Source organism: Paramormyrops kingsleyae, chromosome 22, assembly GCF_048594095.1.
Source record: "Paramormyrops kingsleyae isolate MSU_618 chromosome 22, PKINGS_0.4, whole genome shotgun sequence".
Taxonomy (NCBI): Eukaryota; Metazoa; Chordata; class Actinopteri; order Osteoglossiformes; family Mormyridae; genus Paramormyrops; species Paramormyrops kingsleyae.
Window position 1 is genome coordinate 4,015,662 of NC_132818.1, and position 22,958 is coordinate 4,038,619.

Genomic DNA, 22,958 nt, shown 5'->3' on the forward strand with positions numbered 1-22,958 from the left:
CCCTGTCATTAATGGTGATGCTTTTCGCCCCCCTGCATCTCATCCCCCCATAATTTATTGCCCATTATGCTGGGCTGTCCCCAGTTCCACACCACCGAACGTGCACGGGGGCCAGAGGAGGTCCCGCCCCCATGTGCTCCTGCCTCCAGCCTCCGGAGGCAGTGCTGCTGCTGCGCTCATCTGTTGAACGGAGGGGGATTTAATGCCATAGCAGCGAGGCTGGGGCAGCAGGGCGGGGGGGGGATGTGTGTGAGAGTGTGGGGTGGCTCAGAAAGGGAGGGGGCCACAGAGCAAGGCAGTGAAAAAGAGGAAGAGCAGTTAGGGGCTGCAGACAGCGAGGGGAGCATACTGATAGGCTGAGAAGGGGCTGAATAACAGGGCAGAGGATAGAGGGATGGATAACAAAGGGAGATATTCTGGAGGAGAGCAAAAAAGCATGAGGTAGAGAGAGGGAGGCGTGTCAGGGACAAAGCGAGAGAACGAGGGGAGAGGCGCTGCGATAGGAGCACTCAGCCGCTTGCAGGAGAGGGAGAGAGAGGGAGAGAGAGGGAGGGAGAGACAAAGAAAGACGAGCGCGTAGTCCTGCCAGAGTACGAGAGAGAGAGAGACGGGACGGAGGCACAGAGCGTGAAGCATGCCTCTGTCAACAGGAGCCGCGGTCAGGCCAGCAGCAAGGAACTAGTTCAGCGTGTTTTTCAGCTCCCCACAAAACGTGACAGACGCATGAGGACGTGCATCTCCCTGCACACCTGCTTCTCAGGAACGGGAAAGCTTGCAGCCAGCTTAGGAAGCAGAGGTGAGAGTTCAGAATTCACGGCATCACACGGCTCACAAGAAAGCGCCAGGAGGCAGGAAGGCACCATAAAGGACCAGCGGAAGGACACTGGAATTTCTCCTCACTCCACTGGAGCCATGGAAACGGGATTACAGCCTGTTTTATTTTGATCATTTTGTTTTTTGCATGTTGGAGGGGTGTCATGTTTCCCTCTACTTTTTGGTTTTGAAAGTGAAAAAACTGGACCCAACATACAAGCCCTGAGTCAATCAAAGATTCAAAGCTGACAGAGGTAGAGAGAACAAGAGAGGACAAGAGAGACAGACTGATGGAAAACAAAAAAAGGTCAAACAGAAAAACACTAAACCAGGAAACCAAAAATCCAGCGTAACAGAGCTCACAAATTGGCACGGAGGAATCAGCAGAAAAGCACATTTAAGAATTTGGAGCTGCACAGCACTGTTGTTTTCCTGCACTCAGGACCGAAGAAAAGAGGGGCAGAGGCTCAGTGACAAACTGAGAAGTCACATGCACGTAGCGCTGTGTGTCCACCCCGCGTGGGACACAGATACACCAGAGGGCTGTGACCATTTTCTGCCTTCCCAGCAACTCCTGGGAAGGCAGAATCCCCCGAAGGCGTAAAATATCTGAGATCGACACTAGAACCAAAGGTCATATAGGAGGGAAGTAAACTGCACTTGACCACCTTGTGGAAGAGACGGCTTTTATTGAAAAAATACGCAGGAGAAGAGTGTTTAGGAGCAGGGCACGGGCAGCTCTCCTGGCAACACTGGCAAACTCTGCTCTGTACTTGGATGTTCCACCTCCTTTTGTCCATCATGAAGACACAATAAAAAGCAAAGCCTTCAGGCTGTCAGGGTAACGCTCTGCTAAGCAGCCACCACCGGGTGACAAGTGCCAGCTTGGAGCTTCCAGAAAACGCTGGATCTGACACGGTTACCTTCTCAATCTGACACTGAATCTTTTTTTTGAATCTGACTTGCTTCTTTGTGGATCGGATTCACATTCCATCACGTGAATAACAGAGACAGCCCTTTAGCCCTTTCTTCCAGCAGCTCATTCGGATTCGGGATTGATCTGGCCCGCCTGGTCGGTTTTAACTAGCCAGACGATAATTAATTTCTGGATATTGACCTGGTTCTCTGCAAATATTTTGATGAGCATCGAAATCAAAATTTCTTCCGAAAGAGTGTCAAGAATGAATTAGCTGGTCACTGGGGATCTACTGAACTCTAATTAGTGTTAACATCATCAGATCAAAGGATCTGTCCTTTGAACTCCTGCTCCTTCTCTGTCCAGCCCACTGAGATCTGCCCAACATGGCCACCCAGATGCCCCTCCTGCTCGCCTTACTGTTGAGCTCCACCTCGTTGGCCCAGAATGACAAGCAGGTTGAGATGAACAACACGGAAGCCAACTGGACCATGTTGCCTTCAGCGGTTCCAGAGCTGACCCTGACGATGCCGGGAGGGGACGCGGAGAACCAAACTGCTGGGTCCGTGCCAAGCCGTTGCTGGGGATACTACGACGTGATGGGCCAGTGGGATCCTGCCTTCAACTGCAACGTGGGCGTCTACCTGTTCTGCTGTGGATCCTGCTACTATCGATTCTGCTGCAAGTTCCAAAGTCACCGGCTGGACCAGTCAGCCTGCTCCAACTACGACACGCCAGTGTGGGCCAACACAGGCAAACCGCCCGCCCCCGTCACCGAGGCCCGGGAGGAGCCGGAGCTGGACCGCACGCAAATGATCGTTTACATCATCTGCGGGGTGGTGGCCATCATGGTTTTGGTGGGAATCTTTACCAGGGTTGGCCTGGACAAGAGGCGGCAAAGCCAGAATGAGACTACGAACTCCAGGTAAGCAGGGGTGTCGGCAAACGGGGTAGGGCCCCCACCAGGGGACTAATGTGGACTGAGCTGGGCAAAGTTGTCTCACTGTAGGGGGACGATGAGAGAGGTGAAAGGGGGTGAAGGAACCATCCCCAGATGTTCTTCTGATGGCTTAATGGGGGGCTGCAGGCAGGGGAGGAGGAACTGGGGCCCCAGGTTGGGCATTCAAAATCCAAACCTATCAGCACTTACCGAAATTCACCATAGAGCACTGAGTTTTTACCCTAATTGTCTTCTTGGCCTGTCGGCCTCTCGGTGGCATGCTGGCCTGGGGGGTGGGCGAGGCCTTGTCATAACAACCCAAGAAATACAATGATGCTAGGTTGACGCTCGGTGAATGAGACCCATCAATTCACAGGGACCCATAGCTGAAGGTTGGTGGGACTAATATGTCGCTGGCTCCTTCGAATTTAAGCACCTCAATTGCTGACATATTGATGTCACAGCGCCCCCCTATGGTGATAAATCTGCTCCTGAAAACACCATGTGGAGAACCAAAAACCCACGTGCAGCTTTTCGAGGAAGGCCGTAACTTTAAGAAAACATCATAACTTCCAAAGACGCTGTGTGTTGTCCTGTGGTGACGCATTTCCTCATGCCGCTGTCGTATTGCAGATGCACTGGTTTATATATCCATCCTTTCCAACTTTATACAGCTTCCCGAATCGTCCCCTGACTCTGAGGGCTGTACATTTGTGGCACATGCTGTGCGCCACAGCGACAGCATGTTTACACAAAGGGACAGAGTACACACTATTTTCACGTGTACGTTACGTACCTTCCCAGCCACCACCCCCAGATGTGCCACGCCGATCCAAGAGAATGCCGTGTTCTATCTGATGTGATCACACTCTGGAGCTGCCTCAGGAATTATGGGAGTAAAACGCACATCAGCCCAGACACAGGTGCTTGGCAGGAGCACGGGCAGGAGCATGAAGCCTCCCATCCCTCCTGCCTCACCAAAGCTCAGCACCCCCTTACACTCATCAAAGCTGTAACCCAAGCCAAAGGGGGGTGACTGTGGCCTTTATCACAGCTGCACGACACCCCCAGGCAAATCACCCCAGCTAGAATGATGCAGACAAAATGTTCCACTAAGAACATGGTTTTGCTTTAAAACTTCCGTCTGATTGGTAGAACCCAAAAGCAGAAACAGGAGCCCCAGGAGCTATGGAAACAGGGTCGGACGCAAAGCCAGCAAGCAGCTCCAGCACCTTTGGGCATTTTCATTCAGATAATCAAACAAAAACAGGTTTCAGCAAAGGCTTTAACACTGAATCTACCAAATTTAAGGGAGGGGGCACTGATTTCTAAAAAAAGCTCATGTGTCACATGACCATAGCTCTGAAAAAGCCTTCTGCAGACCCCGGGCCACTTAGACTCGTCCTTCCATCAGGTACAACAGTCGTTGTTCAAATAACACAGAAGGGAGCTCTAACTGTGTTTTTTTTCTGCTGGAGAATAAGAAACACTGTTTACATTGGGAACATTAACATCAATAGACATCTCCTGATCTCTAATTAGAGTAACCGTCATGAACTCCACTGACTCTGGCTGTAAGTCTGACCTCTTGCCCTGCGCCCCCACCCCCCCCCCCCACCCCGGGACCGGCCCTCCTCCAGCACGGACGGGACCAGTGTAAGACAGAATCTGGACAGGTGTCTGCCATGTCTGGGGAGACTTACAACCGCTGAAGATCAGCTTTAATCTCATGTCCCAAATGTCAATCAAATCACATACATAGGATCAGCACTACGCCACCTAGAGACCAAACATGAAACCTGCATGTCAATTAGCAAAAACAGGTTTTTCTGACAAGTGCTCTGCAGAGCAGTTACATATCAGAGTAATTATTGGACAGAGCAGGGTGTGTATTGCACACGAGATGAAGTTTTTCTCTCTTTGCTGTTTCTGAGCCCTTCAGTGACAAAAGGCTACAGCACACAAGGCAGACAGAGCCCCCACTGATGGCCAAGAGGCACAGCCAGCAGCGAGCGCTGGTGTTAATTAACAGGGAGATAAGGGGCTTAATGGCCAATGTGCTAAGCAGCGATGCTAAGTGCCGTGTGACGGACGCACCGTGAAGGGTGTTACGAGGGAGGTTGCCTCAGGGACCGCAGGCAGGAGGACAAATGGAATCGTAATGCAGGAAAAGCAGTAAAACCACGTGGTAAACGCACATTCCCTTACAGCCAGGTCTGACTAGATCCAGGACAAAGGGCGCAGCTGAGGGGATGTGTGAAACGCTTGGGCATGAGACCCACTCGAGAGGATCAACTCTGACTGATGCACGATGACAAGAGCAACACAGAGCTCGAGAGCTAAAAATACCCCCCCCCCCAACATGCTGCTATACTACTGAGGACTGGGGGGGTGAACGCTTATGTCACGTCTTCTTCACTGTGGGATCTTGCTGAATGCTCCCTTTTGTATCAAAAGCCCAGAAAAGACGCAACTGGAAACCTGGTACAAGCTTGAGGGGGTGGCCTTTGCTTCCGAGAGACACAAATGGGCTGAGACTCGGGGCTGGGAATTTCCCCAGAAGCTCGGGAGAAATGCAATTTGCTCACAGGCTCTGCGGCTGAGCACCTCCTCTGATGGAGACCTGTAGGGTAGATTAGCCTGTGCTGGGAGCTCCTGACTGGTTTAACTCCTGCGCCACTGATGCCTTGATTGGCCCCCATTGGGTTAAACCCATCATTGACTGATAGCTCACGGTAGCCCCACCTACTGCATGCTTCAGGGTTCCACTTCTTCTATCAATGTTGCCTTTTATTGGTTAACTCTGTGGGGGGGGGGGGAGGTCAGAAATATCACCCATTGACACCTCACTTGGGGTTGTACCTGGTCCCCTAGGTGCAAAGATCAAGATGCACCCCTACCCTCACATCCTGCCTGCTGCAGGGTGGCGAGGGGGGGGGGGGGCTAACCCCTGGGAGTACTAATATTCAGCATCAGTCAGCAGCAGCTAAACACACAGAAAAGGAGGCAGAGGAGGAGGAACATCAGGTAATCACTGGAGGGCAGTCAGATACCATTTAAACTGAAGCCTCTGAAGTCTCCGGCTGAGACTGCTCCTCCATTACAGACAGTTAGAGGCGGAGGTGATGGGGGCGAGGGAGAAGTGTGGAGGACAGGAGCGAGGGAGAGGCACAGATAATAGGAGTGAGCGAGAGGTGAGGAGGACAGGCAAGAGAGGGGTGAGGAAGACAAGAGTGAGGGAGATGTGTGGAGGACAATAGCAAGAAAGAAGGGAGGAGGACAGGAGAGAGGGAGAGGGGAAGGAGAACAAGATCAGGGGAGAGGGGATGAGGACAGGAACAAGGAAGAGGGGAGGAGAACAGGACCAAGGGAGATTGGAGGAGGACAGTGAGGCCAAAGGGGGCACCTGAAGACTAAGTGCTACCCAGCATCTGGCAGGACATGAAAATCAGTCTGAACTGTTAATGCAGTCAGGCTGAAGTAGTGAAGAGGTTAAAACCCCGAAAAAAAGGGAAGGGGGCACACCCAGGGGCAGATAGGGGTTTAAGGAACTGGGCTGGCAAAGGATGGAACTGCAACGAACAAGCAAATGACTTTTGAGGGGGTGTGCAGACTTAACAGCCCCATTTGGGGTGATCTACACAGCACAGGGTCACCAGATGAGGGAGCCATTCCGTGGTGGCCAAGTCGGGGCTTGGCAGGGCTAATGGCATGCGCTAGATGTGACACGGGGGTGGGGTGGGGTTGGGGGGATTGGACGTGGCTCCATCGAGCAGGGGTGATTACACCTCCTGTCACGTCGCACTCAAGGTCACGCCCCGGACAGAGAGGCTAGTTCACAGCAGCCAATGAGTTCCCGACATGCCAGTGCGTGGTGGCGGCACCACAAGCGGAAACGGCGCCATCTCAAGAGTGCAGTGTCAGCAGGGCTTGCCTAGGATGGATGACTCGCCCTGGGCCGGTTCTAATCGATCTAGAATCCATACAGGAACCCAGGGGCCAACACAAGCTTCCGCTGATCATGGACCAGATAAGACGGCACAGAGATCCGTAGTTGGGGGGGGGGGGTCACAGTTTGCAGTCCCTGGGGGGCACAGGGATCCTGTCCACAGCCAAGCTACAGTCAAACAGAGGGACACAGACAGAGAGTGTGGGCTGTGCTGGCTGAGCAGATCGCTGCCAAAGCAGGTGTTTGCCATACAAAAAAAGTTTAAGCACCAGTCGACTGGCAATGAGTAACTGCAGGATTACAGCGCCTCCCCCTGGCAGGATGACTAAAGTACACTGAGTCACACATCATCACAGTGAGCGTGCAATTACACTTACCTGACCCCATGCAGCCAGTGGCGTGTGACAGTTGGCATCCAAAATGAAATGAGGCCGAGTCGATTTTAATTACGTGGCACGTTAAAACTCGGGCACACCAGACACACCCCTCAGGGCATGGCATGTGAGTATTACTGCAGCCCGGGAGCTTTGATGTCAGACGTGGATGGGGGTTATGCTGCAGGGCAGCGGGGGCGGGGGCGGGGGCGGGGGGGACGACATGGCTTTTATTGTCAAAAACATCAAAATGAGACACAAGCACACAGGGCACAGTTAATTTACTGAAGGTCTGTCCCAGGACTGGCTTCAACTAACCCCAAAAAACATCACATTCATAAGATAAAAGGTTGTTCAGTGCAGAAACAGTGTGGAACAGTGTTTGGGAGGGACATGGGGATCCGATTTGTAGAGTCAGTACAGCGGAGTGTGAAGCATGAACATGAGACTGCAGACAAGGGGCTGTCAACTGCCAGGGCAGGACACAGAAAGTGTTTCATCCAGAAGAAGCACATTCACTGTTTTCTTAAAGGCAACTGATTGCTTATATCACAGTGTTACATGTAATCTGCTCGTGGGCACGATGTAGGGAGGGTGCCATGGCTGAAACTGGCAGCAGAATGGGGGGCACTAGGGTAGAACAGAAAGTTCCAGAACACAGGGGAGGGCTGGCAGACAATGGGCCTCCAGCTGGGCAGTAACTTTACGCCTTATGGCAGCCCTCGCCTCGCCTCGCCTCGCCTCCATGTACTACTAGCAGGTGATTCCACACTCAAGGCAACTCTGCTGGTACCCATAATGCTTTGTGTAATGAGAGATGCCAGAGAGTGTGAGATTAAAGGCATACAACAGCAACCACGGCACCTCGTAGAAGCACATCTCTCCTGTGCTCCCCTGGCGCCCTGGCTCTGAACTATGTGAATTGTGCACCACTTTCACACTTCTCTCCCTACTCTCCAGGGGTCAGACTCAACTCCTGAAGCAGCCAGGGGGTGAGCTGGGATGCCTGGAGGGGATGGAGGGCCACCCACCCAAGGGGACCAATGGACTCTCTGGCAGGGGGCTACGAGACAGAGGTGAGCTGTGGACTGGGGTTTCCAAGTCAAGCATGGCCTTGCCTTGGATTTTGGACACTAAGCTTTTGGTCACATGCGCTGGGAATGCAGCTTAAAAGGGAATGAGAACTCTGCCTTTAGTAAAAGGGGCCATGAAAGCCTGACGACGGCCTTTCAGCTGGAGCACTGTAACTGGCCCCACAAACACAGTCCCTCTGGTCCCCCCCTTTAAGAAAGCAAGCTCCTTACCCCACAAACACAGCCCCTCTGGTCCACCCTTTTAAGACAGTGAGCTCCTTACCCCACAAACACAGCCCCTCTGGTCCCCCCCTTTAAGAAAGCAAGCTCCTTACCCCACAAACACAGTCCCTCTGGTCCGCCCCTTTAAGAAAGCGAGCTCCTTGCCCCACAAACACAGTCCCTCTGGTCCGCCCCTTTAAGAAAGCAAGCTCCTTACCCCACAAACACAGTCCCTCTGGTCCGCCCCTTTAAGACAGTGAGCTCCTTACCCCACAAACACAGCCCCTCTGGCCCCCCCCTTTAAGAAAGCAAGCTCCTTACCCCACAAACAAGTCCCTCTGGTCCGCCCCTTTAAGAAAGCGAGCTCCTTGCCCCACAAACACAGTCCCTCTGGTCCGCCCCTTTAAGACAGTCAGCTCCTTACCCCACAAACACAGCCCCTCTGGTCCACCCCTTTAAGAAAGCAAGCTCCTTACCCCACAAACACAGTCCCTCTGGTCCGCCCCTTTAAGAAAGCGAGCTCCTTGCCCCACAAACACAATCCCTCTGGTCCGCCCCTTTAAGACAGTGAGCTCCTTACCCCACAAACACAGCCCCTCTGGTCCACCCCTTTAAGAAAGCAAGCTCCTTACCCCACAAACACAGTCCCTCTGGTCCGCCCCTTTAAGACAGTGAGCTCCATACCCCACAAACACAGTCCCTCTGGTCCACCCCTTTAAGAAAGCAAGCTCCTTACCCCACAAACACAGCCCCTCTGGTCCACCCCTTTAAGAAAGCAAGCTCCTTACCCCACAAACACGGCCCCTCTGGTCTGCCCCTTTAAGAAATCAAGCTCCTTACCCCACAAACACAGCCCCTCTGGTCCACTCCTTTAAGAAAGCAAGCTCCTTATCCCACAAACACAGCCCCTCTGGTACGCCCCTTTAAGACAGTGAGCTCCTTACCCACAAACACAGTCCCTCTGGTCCACCCCTTTAAGAAAGCAAGCTCCTTACCCCACAAACACAGCCCCTCTGGTCCACCCCTTTAAGAAAGCAAGCTCCTTACCCCACAAACACGGCCCCTCTGGTCTGCCCCTTTAAGAAATCAAGCTCCTTACCCCACAAACACAGCCCCTCTGGTCCACTCCTTTAAGAAAGCAAGCTCCTTATCCCACAAACACAGCCCCTCTGGTACGCCCCTTTAAGACAGTGAGCTCCTTACCCCACAAACACAGTCCCTCTGGTCCACCCCTTTAAGAAAGCAAGCTCCTTACCCCACAAACACAGCCCCTCTGGTCCACCCCTTGAAGAAATCGAGCTCCTTATCCCACAAACACAGCCCCTCTGGTCCACCCCTTTAAGAAAGCAAGCTCCTTATCCCACAAACACAGCCCCTCTGGTACGCCCCTTTAAGACAGTGAGCTCCTTACCCCACAAACACAGTCCCTCTGGTCCACCCCTTTAAGAAAGCAAGCTCCTTACCCCACAAACACAGCCCCTCTGGTCCACCCCTTTAAGAAATCAAGCTCCTTATCCCACAAACACTGCCCCCTCTGGTCCGCCCCTTTAAGAAATCAAGCTCCTTATCCCACAAACAATGCCCCCTCTGGTCCGCCCCTTTAAGAAATCAAGCTCCTTATCCCACAAACACTGCCCCCTCTGGTCCGCCCCTTTAAGAAATCAAGCTCCTTATCCCACAAACACTGCCCCCTCTGGTCCGCCCCTTTAAGAAATCAAGCTCCTTATCCCACAAACACTGCCCCCTCTGGTCCGCCCCTTTAAGAAATCGAGCTCCTTATCCCACAAACACAGTCCTTCTGGTCCACCCCTTTAAGAAAGCAAGCTCCTTATCCCACAAACACAGCCCCTCTGGTCCGCCCCTTTAAGAAATCGAGCTCCTTATCCCACAAACACTGCCCCCTCTGGTCCGCCCCTTTAAGAAATCAAGCTCCTTATCCCACAAATACTGCCCCCTCTGGTCCACCCCTTTAAGAAATCAAGCTCCTTATCCCACAAACACAGCCCCTCTTGCCTGCCCATTTCACACGTCCCATTAAAGACTGCACTGTTCAGGTATATCTGCTTGCTAACTGGACATCCTCACATGCAGACACACACAGTATTTCAGTCTCCACCCCTTTCCTTTTCCTGGACATCTCTCCACCACTGGGCTTTGCTTGTGCTTAATTAAATGGTCATTAGAGGCTGCTGACAAAGCAGAGCAGCCCACCTGCATGTGCGCCGTCTGTCTGCCATGCCGCTGGCACCCCCACCCCCCCGACTCGCTTTGTAGGGTGGGCAGACACCCAGCCGGCCCCCATTAGCTTCTGTCAGTGAGCCCTGCCCCAGCTGGACGCCAGCGGGACTGTCGCGCCCTTCAGGATAATGGATGGGAGGGTGCAGCACAGTGCACACTAGCGCATGATCACCATGATGCGGCACGAGGAAGACAGAGCGCGTGACCAAAGGGACGATGAAGCAGGGAGAAGGAAAAATCACATTTAACACAGAATTATGCCCTGCCCTGGGGCACCATGACTGGCGACCACAACCAGAGCCAGGAACAGTTCAGCTGGGTCACAATCAGAACCAAGAACAGCTCAGCCAGGCCACGATCAGAACCAGGGACTGCTTCACACCCATTCAGCTGGGCCACGATCAGAACCAGGGACAGTCCTTTCCCCTACATCTTCACTTGCGGGGCTCCGGCATGATTTATGGTGGTATTTTTGTTTTGCCCTCTGAGCTCAGACTCCCAACAGTGATGCTGATAAGAGTGTTGATGCAACATCTGGATGCTTTCTAGAGGCACACTGAGCACCATGTTTGCACACAGTGTGACAGCGTTATGCGTCCCCAATGTGACAGCCATAGGTCACTCTACCATAGTTAGAGTAACATGCAGCTTAGTGTGTTTCTCTTACAGCATGAGGAGGTAGCGCCATTCCCATAAATGCCTGCACAGCCCAGCGCGGGAGAGGCTACATATTTTACCCCTAGTTACCTGAAGATGCCCTTCACTTTTCCAGCTAAAGAGCCCAAGGGTAAATGGGGTCTTCTCCTGAGATGGGGAGCAGCCCCCCCCCCCCCCACAACACAGCAACGCCCAAACTGAGAGCCATGTCAGTGAGGCACAGGCAGACCTCCCCATGCTCAGGGCAGAAGGTAAAAATGTAAAAATGATGGCGAGGGAATGTGAATTTGCAATCAGGGAATTAAGAAAACATTTAAAAGAGTAACGGCTGCAGTTTACCCATCAAGGGAGAGAGCGAGCATCTGGGGATGGGCATCTACTGCCTGGCTGTTTCCCCCACTCCTGCCCCCCACGGCTGCTTTTTATGCACGCTCATTTTTTTCCACTGCTTCCCCTAACCCTGACATGTGTTAACCATCATCTGTCTGTTTAGTGTCCTCTTTCCTCTCGATCCGTTTCATACTCCCTACATCTCCTCCTGTCCCCCCCCCATCCACCCCCCCCAGCTATCCAGAGACACAAGCAGCTTGTCCCAGAGACCCGTCAATTACAAATGTGTGCAGAGACTGATAACCCCCCCCCCCCCTCCCCCAAGCTGTCTTCTTCCTTTCAATGATCCAGGGAAAAAAATTACATATAAAACCAGGTCCTTTGCCAGGACATACCAAGTGGGGAGGACGGAGGTGGATGTGTTTGGCTTTTGAAGGTCAAGGGGACACAGGGGTTTCTAATCACAGCCCCCTCACCCTGTCACGGGACTCACACAGATGTCCACGAAAGCCGGAAGCCGCCATATGCAAGTCCCTGCAGGCTTTGTGTGTATCACATTAGACACGGCAGCTCTGAACATTCGGGTGGTTGGTTCCTACAGGGGCAGAGAAGGCTGCAGAACTCGACAGCCCCAGCCCGTGCTTGCATGGGAGCGTGCAGCCGGGGGCGGTGGCCGAGGTCACTGGACGCTGGGGGTAGGGAAGGGACAGTGTGAAGGCAGGGCGAAGGCTACTGCGGCGAGGAAGGGGATGCTATCCCAAAACCACCCGGGACGCCTGCTGCAGCAGAGCGCTTTCACCTCACCATTCCCAGTGGCTGCCGGTTGGATACTGCTTACACGCTGCTGCAGTGCCGCTCCAGGCCCCAGGGGCCTTAATAGACCTACGGACCGAACCAAAGATGGCAGCCAACCGAATGCCTTTTGTGTGCATTTTTACATCGGTAGCAGTGTGACGCACCAGCTGAATGGGAAGGAGCGCCATACCGGGCAAAAGACCAGTATGCACAGGAAGTGCAGTGCGCAGGGAGCTGAGGCTCATCACGGTGGCTGCGGCCATGGGGACACTCGCTGCCGTCACGCTGCACCGCCTGGGCATTACCTCACCTCAGGTGGATGTGGCCGTCCAGCGGGGACGCTGCGCCAGCAGCGGGCACAGAAAGGCTAAGCAGAGGGGACCCTGTCAGCCCTCGTTAACCATCCAATTATAATGGCGGTGGCATTTCCCTGGCATGCCCGCCGCAGGGGCAAGGGGACCTGACAGGCATCATGGGGGGTCGGGGGGGGGGGGGGGACACTGTTATACTGGGGCAGCACACACACTCACACACACATGCACATACGCAGACATACACACAGAAACACAGACACATACACAGACACAGTCATACAGAGACAGGTGCGCATACACAAACACACACTCACACACATAGACAGACACACACTCTTTGATAGTAATATTTAACATTAATGAATATGTGACCCCACCCACACACAGAATCACATACCATAAATTTAGTGAAATTAGTTCTGTCTGCATGTGGGATTAAAGGAAACACAAAAATACCAAAAGCACATAGCAGCAATTCCCAACCTCTAAGCCTTGGGCACCGGAGGGCAGCACCGAGCTGGACAGAGCCGAAAACCATGGCAACCTGGCTCGACGCCGTGAGGCCGCCCCAGGGGGACGGAAGCCAGCAGAAAGTTCTGTGCAGTGAGTCGTAGCAGTACAGGGAGCGAGTTGGCTTGAGCCCTGTCACAGCACCGCATGTGCAGCCTTGCTACCACTGTTGGGGTAGCGGATTCCCCATCCCACAACGTCACAGTGGGGTTCCATAATTAAAGATGCGGTAAAGGCCTTGCAGAGCAGAATGCGGCAGCCGGTGACAGAACGGCCTGAGCCACAGTAACAACGGAACTGGGGTATGAGGGAATCGGGGAATGGAGGAACAGAGGAATAAAGGAACAGGGGAACAAAGGAACAGGGAAACAAGGGAATGGGGGAACGAGAGAACTGAGGGAACAAGGGAAGAGGGGAATGAGGGAACTGGGGGAAAATGGGAATGAGGGAACTGGGGGGAAAGGGGAATGAGGGAACTGGGGGGAAAGGGGAATGAAGGAATGGGGGGAAAGGGGAATGAGGAGATGGGGGCACCGGGGAATGGGAGAACAAGGGAACTAGGGGAGTATGGGAATGGGGGAACTGGGGGAACAAGGGAACTGAGGGAATGGGGGAATGGTGGAACATGGGAACAGGGAAATGGGAGAGCAGTAGAATGGGGGAACTGGGGGAGCAAGGGAACTGGGAAAATAGGGGAATGGTGGAACAATGAAACTGCGGGATCGAGGGAACAGGGGGAAAAAGGGAATGGGGGAATTGGGGAATGGTGGAACATGGGAACCTGGGAACAGGGCAATGGGAGAGCTGGGAAACAGGGCAACAATGAACAAGGGAACAGGGGAATGGGGGAACTAAGCAATGAGGAAAAAGGGGAATGAGCAAAATGGGGGAACAATGGAAGAGGGCAAAAAGGGAACAGGGAAATGCGGTTGCAGGGGAACAAAAATGTATTCGTGAGGGGTAAGGTGAGAAATACAGCAAAACTGGGGGGGGGGGGGGTTGGCTGTTTCCCTCACCGCAGAAGCCCCTCAAATCCTTCAACACTTACCTTCATTTAACACAGCACCAACCAGGAACCCATCGTACTTCAGCACTGTCATTTTCTGACTGGATCGATAGCATAAACAGCAGCAGCTATGAGCAACTGATGCTGGCAGATAATGAAAAGCTACAGGAACACAGGAGCCCACTGAGGGAGGGGGGTTAGGGAGCAGAGCAGTTTGACACGGCTGGTTGTAAAAATGCCCGCATCCAGGTTCAGGCAGCGCTTGCTGGGTGGCCTCTTATTAAGCCTCTGGGATGAATGACGATGGGAGCTGAGTATGCAGCCTCATCGAAATGCCACAGTGCTGTGCATTGTGGTTAACTAACACTCTGTGTGCTCTCCCCAGGGTCGTCTCTTGAGCACAGCCACCTGAACAGTGCCGCCCTTTCCCCGCTGTACCCACCCCTTTCCCTCACGCACCCCAACAGCCACTTCAACTCTTCAAACCTGGGCTTCAGCAAGCACACATCACTCAAGCTCACAGGTAAGTGCACAGCAGCATGCGGAGCAGGTGCATGCATGGGCACTTTCAGTAGCACCAGGTCCCCCAGCCCAGCTGCGGTCCAGAATCACACCTTACCCCATGCCGCCACAGATGCACACACACCCAGAGAAGAACGGGCAGGACCCATCACACACTCAGAAACGCCCATGGACTGCAATCTGAAACAGTACTTGGGAAATGCAGTAGGACAGTGTGCAGGCAGGCATGCAGTAGCACAGCGTGTAGACAGGCATGCAGCACGGCAATGTGCAGACAGGCTTTCAGCAGGGTGGCGTGCAGACGGGCCTGCAGCAGGACAGTGTGCAGGCAGGCATGCAGTAGCACAGCGTGCAGACAGGCATGCAATAGCACAGACAGGCGACAGGGCAGCATGCAGACATGCCTCCAGTAGGACAGTATGCAGACAGGCAGGCAGTAGCATAGCGTCTTGACAGGCATGCGGCAGGGTGTTTACTGCCTGGTAGGGGGACTGGGGTGCCATTTATACACAATCACAGAGCCTGTGACTCCCCCTTGGGTGTCAATCTGATATCGCTTCATTAAGGGAAACCAGCAAATTGAAACACCCCCTTGGGATCACCCCTCACCCCAGTAGGGAAATTAGTTATGCCCTGGGACGCCCCCCCCCCCCCCCCATTGTGCAGCCAAAGTCGATCAGAGGACACAGTCAGGGCTTTTGGACAGAGCGAATCATGCTTCAGTAGGAGTGGCAGCAAGTGCTGGATCAGTACAGCTCTAATCACACCTTAATTAAACACAAATGACCTGCGTGACCCAATGGAGGGCAGAGACAGGAACCTATAGAAAGGGGGAGAGGCGGTTCAGACCATCTCCGTCAGTCAGTGACGACACAGCAGCTTCCTGCCAGGGGCTGGTATGGGAGCGGCATGAACGTAAATCGATCTCCCCATCAGTCTCCTTCATTGTTCCAAGGAGAAACTGGCAGCATCTGTGGCAGACAGAACTCAGAACAGCCTCAGGCGTGATCAAGTTAGAACCAAAACCTGCAGAGGCCCCTGTTCTCAGAATGATTACAAAAACTAACTGGGTAAAACAAGCAGCTACTCTCTGCTTATGGGTGGCAGGTGAGAGAAATGCCCCACACCACTGAAAGAAACTCTGGATTCTATACAGGAAACAGACACCGAGACAATTCTGCTATGTGCATGGGTTCACAGTTCAGTGCAATTTTGGCACACCAGTGAAACAGAATTTATTTAGAATGTTTTAATTATTAAAACTGCAAACAATACTGGGAAGTTTCAAACCCAGGATTTAAAAAATTGCATGCTTTTTCAGTAGTAAGGGTGAGTGATGGTAAAAATTGTCATGGGGGAGTACACTACTGGCCAAAGTTGTAGAAACACTTCCACTTTTTAGAGATTGCAGAATCTTACTTGTAACACGGTCAAAAGTCAACTGCAATCTCCATTCCAATCGCTGTCACTAAGATGCATGGCTTTCATTTTGGGGCAATCTGTTGATCAGTTCCAATTGTTCGCCTACACAATAATTAAACAGGATCAAGTGACCAAACTGCTGTTTTCTCTGTGAACACTATGTGGCATTGCTACAAATTTGGTGTGATCTGTCGCAAAATTTGATCAAATTTTATCAGACAACGTGTTTATAAAATTTGAAAAAGATCCAGCAAATACTTTTTGAGCTATCATATTAACGATAGAGCATCTGCGTTGGCAGACAGGTCCCAAAACTGTAGAAATTTCCTGACTGGGGAATGCAATGATCAAGACAAAAAATTTAAAAATAATAAATACAAAATCACGTTGGGCCCTTCAGGAGCTGCACATGTTGCCCTAGATGGGGTAGTGATGCCCTAGATGGTCCTTCTTCACAGTCAGGTACCTTGGGTCACTGTCTGAAACCTTGTATTAATGGATGGGGATTGGCCCTGGTGCTGGTGGCCCTGAATTAGAGTCACCCAGGCAGTTATTCATCTTATTGCTGACAGGATCGGTTACTAGCCCCAACGAGACGGCAATACGGCTGCCCACCTCAACTACTCATGTTCAAAATGTTGAACAACTTCACACACACTTTGCGTTCTGTTCACACTTGGCATCCTTAGCCTGGTAGTCCAATCAGGTGAAAAGTTGCACTTCCCTATTGTGAGCATTGTAAATTGCAAGGTCGCCCACGGTCACACACCCCACGGACACACCCCCGCTCTTCGGTTTGGGACGTTGCTTTGCAGTGTACGCAATTTGCACATTCTGGCACTGAGCCACCTCCCATGTTTTTTGTGTAATACACAGAAGGCCATTATTTTGGACATATTCTGGAGATACCAAAATATTCCCAAAATTTTTGCATACTAATCCAGACCACAAAAACAACAAAGCAGAGTTTACGCACTTAAGCATAATTGTAGGAACCTTGTACACCAAATGTGTCTAAATAACAAACCCAAAGAGCTGCTCATTTGTACACTGAAAATAAATATGTAATATGACTATTATATGTAAAAAATAAACAAGAACTCAAAAAACAAGACTGCACAACACGGTGATTAGCACTGTTGCCACACACCATTGGGACCAGGGTTCGAGTCTAAGGCTACGTTCACACTGCAGGACTTAATGCTCAATTCTGATTTTCTGCTCAGATCGGATTTTTTCTTTGCCTGTTCACATTACTCTTTTTAATGTGGGCAATATCGGATTTCAATGTGAACGGTTCACTATACTGAACTGGCCCGTGTGCGACACAAAACAACAGACGCAATGACGCATGCGCATGCGCAAAAACAAAGACGTCGCTTTATTGATTCGAAAACTGCCTGGTTACGATATGGGCCTTCTAGTTTTGCCTGAATATTTTTCTCGTACACACTCATAATAAACAATGAGTTTGTAAATGTTTGTTGAATAAACACAACAAACATTTACAAAATCATAAACACCAATCATAAAGACCAAGCCTAATCTAATTAATTAAATTAATGAATCTAGGCAGCTAATTAAACCCTCACATTACAGTATATTGAAGTTGATTCAAAGCTTTAAGCATGAAGTAATGTTGTCTGAATTCCTCTTAATGAGCTATGTAGATGCTAAAGAGGGTATTCTAATGGAGCACAGGGATTCATGCAGCCCCCATGTTTGTATCATTTTGATGTGACCCTCTGTGTTGGTTGTTGTTTTGCCCTCTTGAACGCTGTTTTGAGAACGTTCGTTCTGTGTAACAGAAGGGAGCATAATGAATTGCCATGACATCCACCAGGACTATTTCAGAGGTCTCACATGTTAAATGTGGCTCATTTCTCTAATATGTAGAATAATTTAGTAGAGGTTGATCTTTTCACCATACTAATGAAATTACCAGGGCTTCATATCAGTAGCTAATGGCTTGTGGCTATTGCCTACATAGCGTAAGTGTAGGTTACTACGGTCAACATGAGGGTTTTGAGAAACACCATGTTTCTAAGACGAATGGCTTTAAAGTCTAACAGACTGTGTCTCCCACACCCAGAGCCTTGACGGGCCCATGGTTGTTTGCAACTGTTACATTTTTCTCTTACAGCATGTTGGAGCACTTGGATGGGAAGAGCTATGCACTTAATATGACATGCATAGCCTGCTTACATGCAGTGGAAAACTAATGACTGGTTCTCCACATATATGTTTACCACACAGACTTCAAGCAAGGGGTAGCTTTGCAAAAATAATAAAACAACAGTATAATTCAGCATGTACACTAAAACATACATAGGTACAAAGACGCTGTCTCAAAGACGATCTATATCAGCAGGAGCAGGGCTCGTGGCTAATTTAAGCGAGACATGGAGCAGACAGTGCGCAATGCTTTCATGCTGCTATTTTTATGCACTGCAAGTGTGTGGCCACCTCTCATTAGGAAGGTAATACAGTGTAATATGTTATAAATACCTGCTTAACTCCTGCTGTTATCAATACCGCAGGTGTGTTTTGGATCATGTATGAACGTGTGCCACTGCCAGAGCTTTTAGCCAATGAAATGTCAGTAAGCAGGACGCACAGGGTCCTGTTGCGTCGGGATGCCTTCAGGGGCACTCGGAAATTACAGTTTTCCGCTCAAATCTTTGCCCGATCTCGTCATTGGTATACTTTAATGTTTACCATTTCCAGCGGGGTGGCACTGGGGGTGGCAAGGGCTCTGTTGGGGGTGGCACCCTCTTGGCTCTGCCCCTGTGTAAAAGTCGCATGAATTACGATTTCGCTGTTCAGACTGAGGTGGCATTGCAAAAAATCAGACCTGTATCCGATGTATGACCACATACTGAAGTGGCCCAAATCGGAATTGATAAAATCGGATTTGTGCCACATTTGTCCTGCAGTGTGAAGTCATGGATCCATATGTGTAGCGTCTGCATGTTGTTATCATGGGGATTCCTCTGGGTATTCTGGTTTCTACAGATATCCCATGGATACTCAAAACATACCTGATTGTACATATGATGCAAAAGAAAACGTGACTCATCAGCCGTCTAGCGTTGCTCCAAGTTCCAGTTCCAATGCTTGCATGCCCATTGTAGGCACTTTTGACAGTGGACAGGGGTCAGCATGGGCACTCTGACTGGCCTGTGGCTACGCAGCCCCATATGCAACAGGGCTTGATGCCCTGTGTGTTGTGATATGTTACTCCCATAGTTATCATGAAATTTTTCTGCCATTTTTGCTGCAATAGCCCTTCAATTGGTTTATACCAGATGTGATAGCCCTTAGTTCACATCCCGCATCAATGAGTCCTGGTGACCCAACACCCTTTCAGCATTTTGTGGTTTTTCCTTCCTAGGACTGCTCTCAGTAGGTGGTCACCACAAGCTTTGGCATTTCGGAGATTCTCTGACTCAATCATGTATCAAAATTGTATGACTCTGTGCCATGCACCATTATCTATGGTTTGCATACTTCCAAAACTATAAAGTGAGTTCTTACTAGGAATGACAGATTTCATCTTCAACTGACGTGAATGAATAATTTTCTGTGTAATGAGATGCACGTGCCTGTTACTCGGTGATGTGTTCAGACACCACATGCTATGGAAGGTCTACTTACTGGTGTAATCTTAGCCAGCACATATTTTTACTTTGCACTGAGACTAATCGCTAACAGGGGACTTTTTAAGTGGCGTGAAGATTCTGCAGTATACATGCTTCTTACTGGTCTCCAGGGGTATTGGTGCCCTGGAGCAAAACAATTTCCAGCCGCCTAAGGATCTGAAAACATTCATTTTGGTACGGACCAAACTCACTATGGGGTAGAGGTTTTTTTTATAGCAGTAACAGAGAGGGGAAAATGAGGAAATATAAAGATTAGATGATAGATAATGTAAGTGATGATCACAGCTGCCATACCATGTTATTTTAAACCCACCAGGAATAAATTACATAGAGCTTTAATGAAGCAACATATTTCCCCTATATAAGGCATATTATGAGGAGACACATTTATTACTGGTGATAAAAGAGGAACAGTTCACAGATTACTCGGCTTTATTAAGAATGTGTCTGATCTGGCCTCGAGTGCTGTTAATAGGCACTACACACATGCTATGTGTTAATGGCCGCCTGCAGCTGTACGTCTGTACACGCCCTTGGCATTTAGACTTATTCATTGGATAATCTTACATGCATTTTTTTTTGCCTTTTTTTGTCTGCAACAGAAACATAAAAATAGTAGGGCTGCATGATTCTGGGTTAAATATAAATCACAAGATTCTCTCACGATTCTTGAGCGATACATTTCTCTTTATTATTATTTTTCATTACACGTTGCCTTTATGAAGACGGAACAAACGATATTCTGTATATAAATAGAATGTATATTGTTGTAATCTGAATAGCAGTTGAAATTTTGCACTCCAGGATATTGCACAATGAGGCCCAGGTTACTGTTAATGTAATTGAAAATATACACTATATTGCCAAAAGTACTGGGACACCTGCCTTTACACAGACATGAACTTTAATGACATCCCATTCTTAATACATAGGCTTTAATATGGAGCTGACCCATTTGCAACTACTGTATAACAGCTTCAACTCTTCTGGGAAGGCTGTCCACAAGGTCAAGGAGTGTGTTTATTGGAATTTTTGACCACTCTTCCAGGAGAGCATTTGTGAGGTCAGGCACTGATGTTGGACTAGAAGGCCTGGCTCGCAGTCTCCGTTCCAACTCATCCCAAAGGTTCTATCGGGTTGAGGTCAGGGCTCTGTGCAGGCCAGTCAAGTTCCTCCACACTAGACTCACTCATCCATGTCCCTATGGACCTTGCTTTGTGCATTCATGTTGGAACAGGAAGGGGCCATCCCCAAACTGTTCCCACAAAGTTGGGAGCATGAAATTGTCCAAAATGGCTTTGCATGCTGATGCATTAAGAGTTAATTTCACTGGAACTAAGGGGCCAAGCCCAACCCCTGAAAAACAAACCCCACACCATAATCCCCCCCCACCAAACATTACACTTGGCACAATGCAGTCAGGCAAGTACCGTTTTCCTGGCAACCGGCAAACCCAGACTCATCCATCGGACTGCCAGACAGAGAAGCGTGATTCGTCACTCCAGAGAGCACGTCTACAATGCTCTAGAGTCGAGTGGTGGCGTGCTTTACACCTTTGGATCCGATGCATTGCATTGCACTTGAAGATGTAACACTTGGATGCAACTCCTTGGCCATGGAAACCCATTCTATGAAGTTCTCCACGCACTGTTCTTGAGCTAATCTGAAGGCCACACAAAGTTTGCAGGTCTGTACCTACTGACTCTGCAGACAATTAGCGACTTAAACACACTGTGCACCTCAGCATGCCTTGTCCCCGCTCTGTGATTTTACGTGGCCTACCACTTTGAGGCTGAGTTGCTGTTGTTCCCGGTTGCTTCCACTTTGTTATAATACCACTAACAGTTGACCGTGGAATATTTAGTAGTGAGGAAATTTCACGAATGGACTTATTGCACAGGTGGCATCCTATCACGGTACCACGCTTGAATTCACTGAGCTCCTAAGAGCGACCCATTCTTTCGCAAATGTTTCTAGAAGCAGTGTGCATGCCTGTAGTCGGTGCTTGATTTTATACACCTGTGGTTATTGGAACACCTGAATTCAATGATTTGTCCCAAAACTTTTGGCAATATGGTGTATATACAAATAGAAACATAGATGTAAATATGTAAAGATACACAATAAATTGGTTAACACCAGATAGAAAGACACAGAATCTCAGCAGAAATTCAGGAGAATCTCACCTAAGGTGCCAGGACAGCCAGGGGCAGCCCTGCACTGGCAAGTTTTACAGAGGATAGTAGACAGAAATATATTGGTTATTGCACAAATGCTCTGATGCGGAAATATGGAGATGCAAGAAAAAAAAACATATTCATTAATGTATTTACTGTAAGTAAGATACAAAAGTAATTCCATCAGCTCATTTTTTGCTCGTATCCCTGCACTTCCAAGTTAGCGCCAGTGCTTGTGGTCAACCATCCAGCTAGTGATAAGTGATAAGCCCCACCAAGTAGTTCCTGGTCAAAGAAAAAGTACCTACTCCAGAGCAGGGATTTAAAAACGGTTCAGGAACTCCCTCCGAGAACTATAATTGGGCTGTCTTCACAATAGGTACGCTGGTGCATATGTGTACAGGTATGGGTATGTGTGGGGAGGGGGTGGTGGTGCATAGTCTGAGATAAAATCCTGCAGGAGGCCCTGTACTGTATGTGTTTGCACACTGTCTACTGGCAGAGAGGTGCCTGTGAACTCTTAATATCTCCCCAGTGCCTAGTGTACTTATGATTAATACACAGCCCCTGCCCATCAGTCTCCCCACCCCAACACAGATTATTAGGACTATGACAAAACAGCTTGGGAAGACAAATAACAATGGCCACTAAAATTCCCAAGATGAAAAACTAAAGAGGAAAAAAACGGAGAACCAAACAAGGTTGTTAGTGTCCAAGGGCTCTGAACTGACAGCACTGACCTGTCACAGCTTGCCCTAATCTGACTCGACAAGCCGCCTTGCTCTATTTTTAAAACTCACACGTATTCTGTAGTTATCATTGCACTTAATGTTCACTGAAGAGGATATATTCCCCCACCTTAAATGGGCTCCTCCCTGTAACACTGTCACAATCGCTGTTTGTCTGTTCATGTGTTTAGTCCTACCTTACCTGACAAGGTGTCAAAGACAGCTCACTAACAGGATATTTCCAGCTGGTCTGTTCTCTTGGCATTTGTTCCAAATGTCTTTAACACGTCCTCAATGTCTTAATTTTCTA

The 22,958-nt window shown here is 49.9% G+C and overlaps 1 protein-coding gene across 1 annotated transcript in view; it reads left to right on the top strand.

Moving 5' to 3' along the window:
- Positions 1 to 285: 285 nt before the first annotated feature.
- LOC111846392 (protein shisa-9) overlaps positions 286 to 22,958 on the top strand; it is a 29,103-nt gene continuing 6,430 nt past the window's right edge. The window contains exons 1-3 of the mRNA XM_023816517.2: positions 286 to 2,654; positions 7,953 to 8,068; positions 14,523 to 14,660. Of these exons, the coding sequence (XP_023672285.1) occupies positions 2,116 to 2,654; positions 7,953 to 8,068; positions 14,523 to 14,660 (793 nt within the window). The 5' untranslated portion in view covers positions 286 to 2,115. The remainder of the gene's footprint in view (positions 2,655 to 7,952; positions 8,069 to 14,522; positions 14,661 to 22,958) is intronic.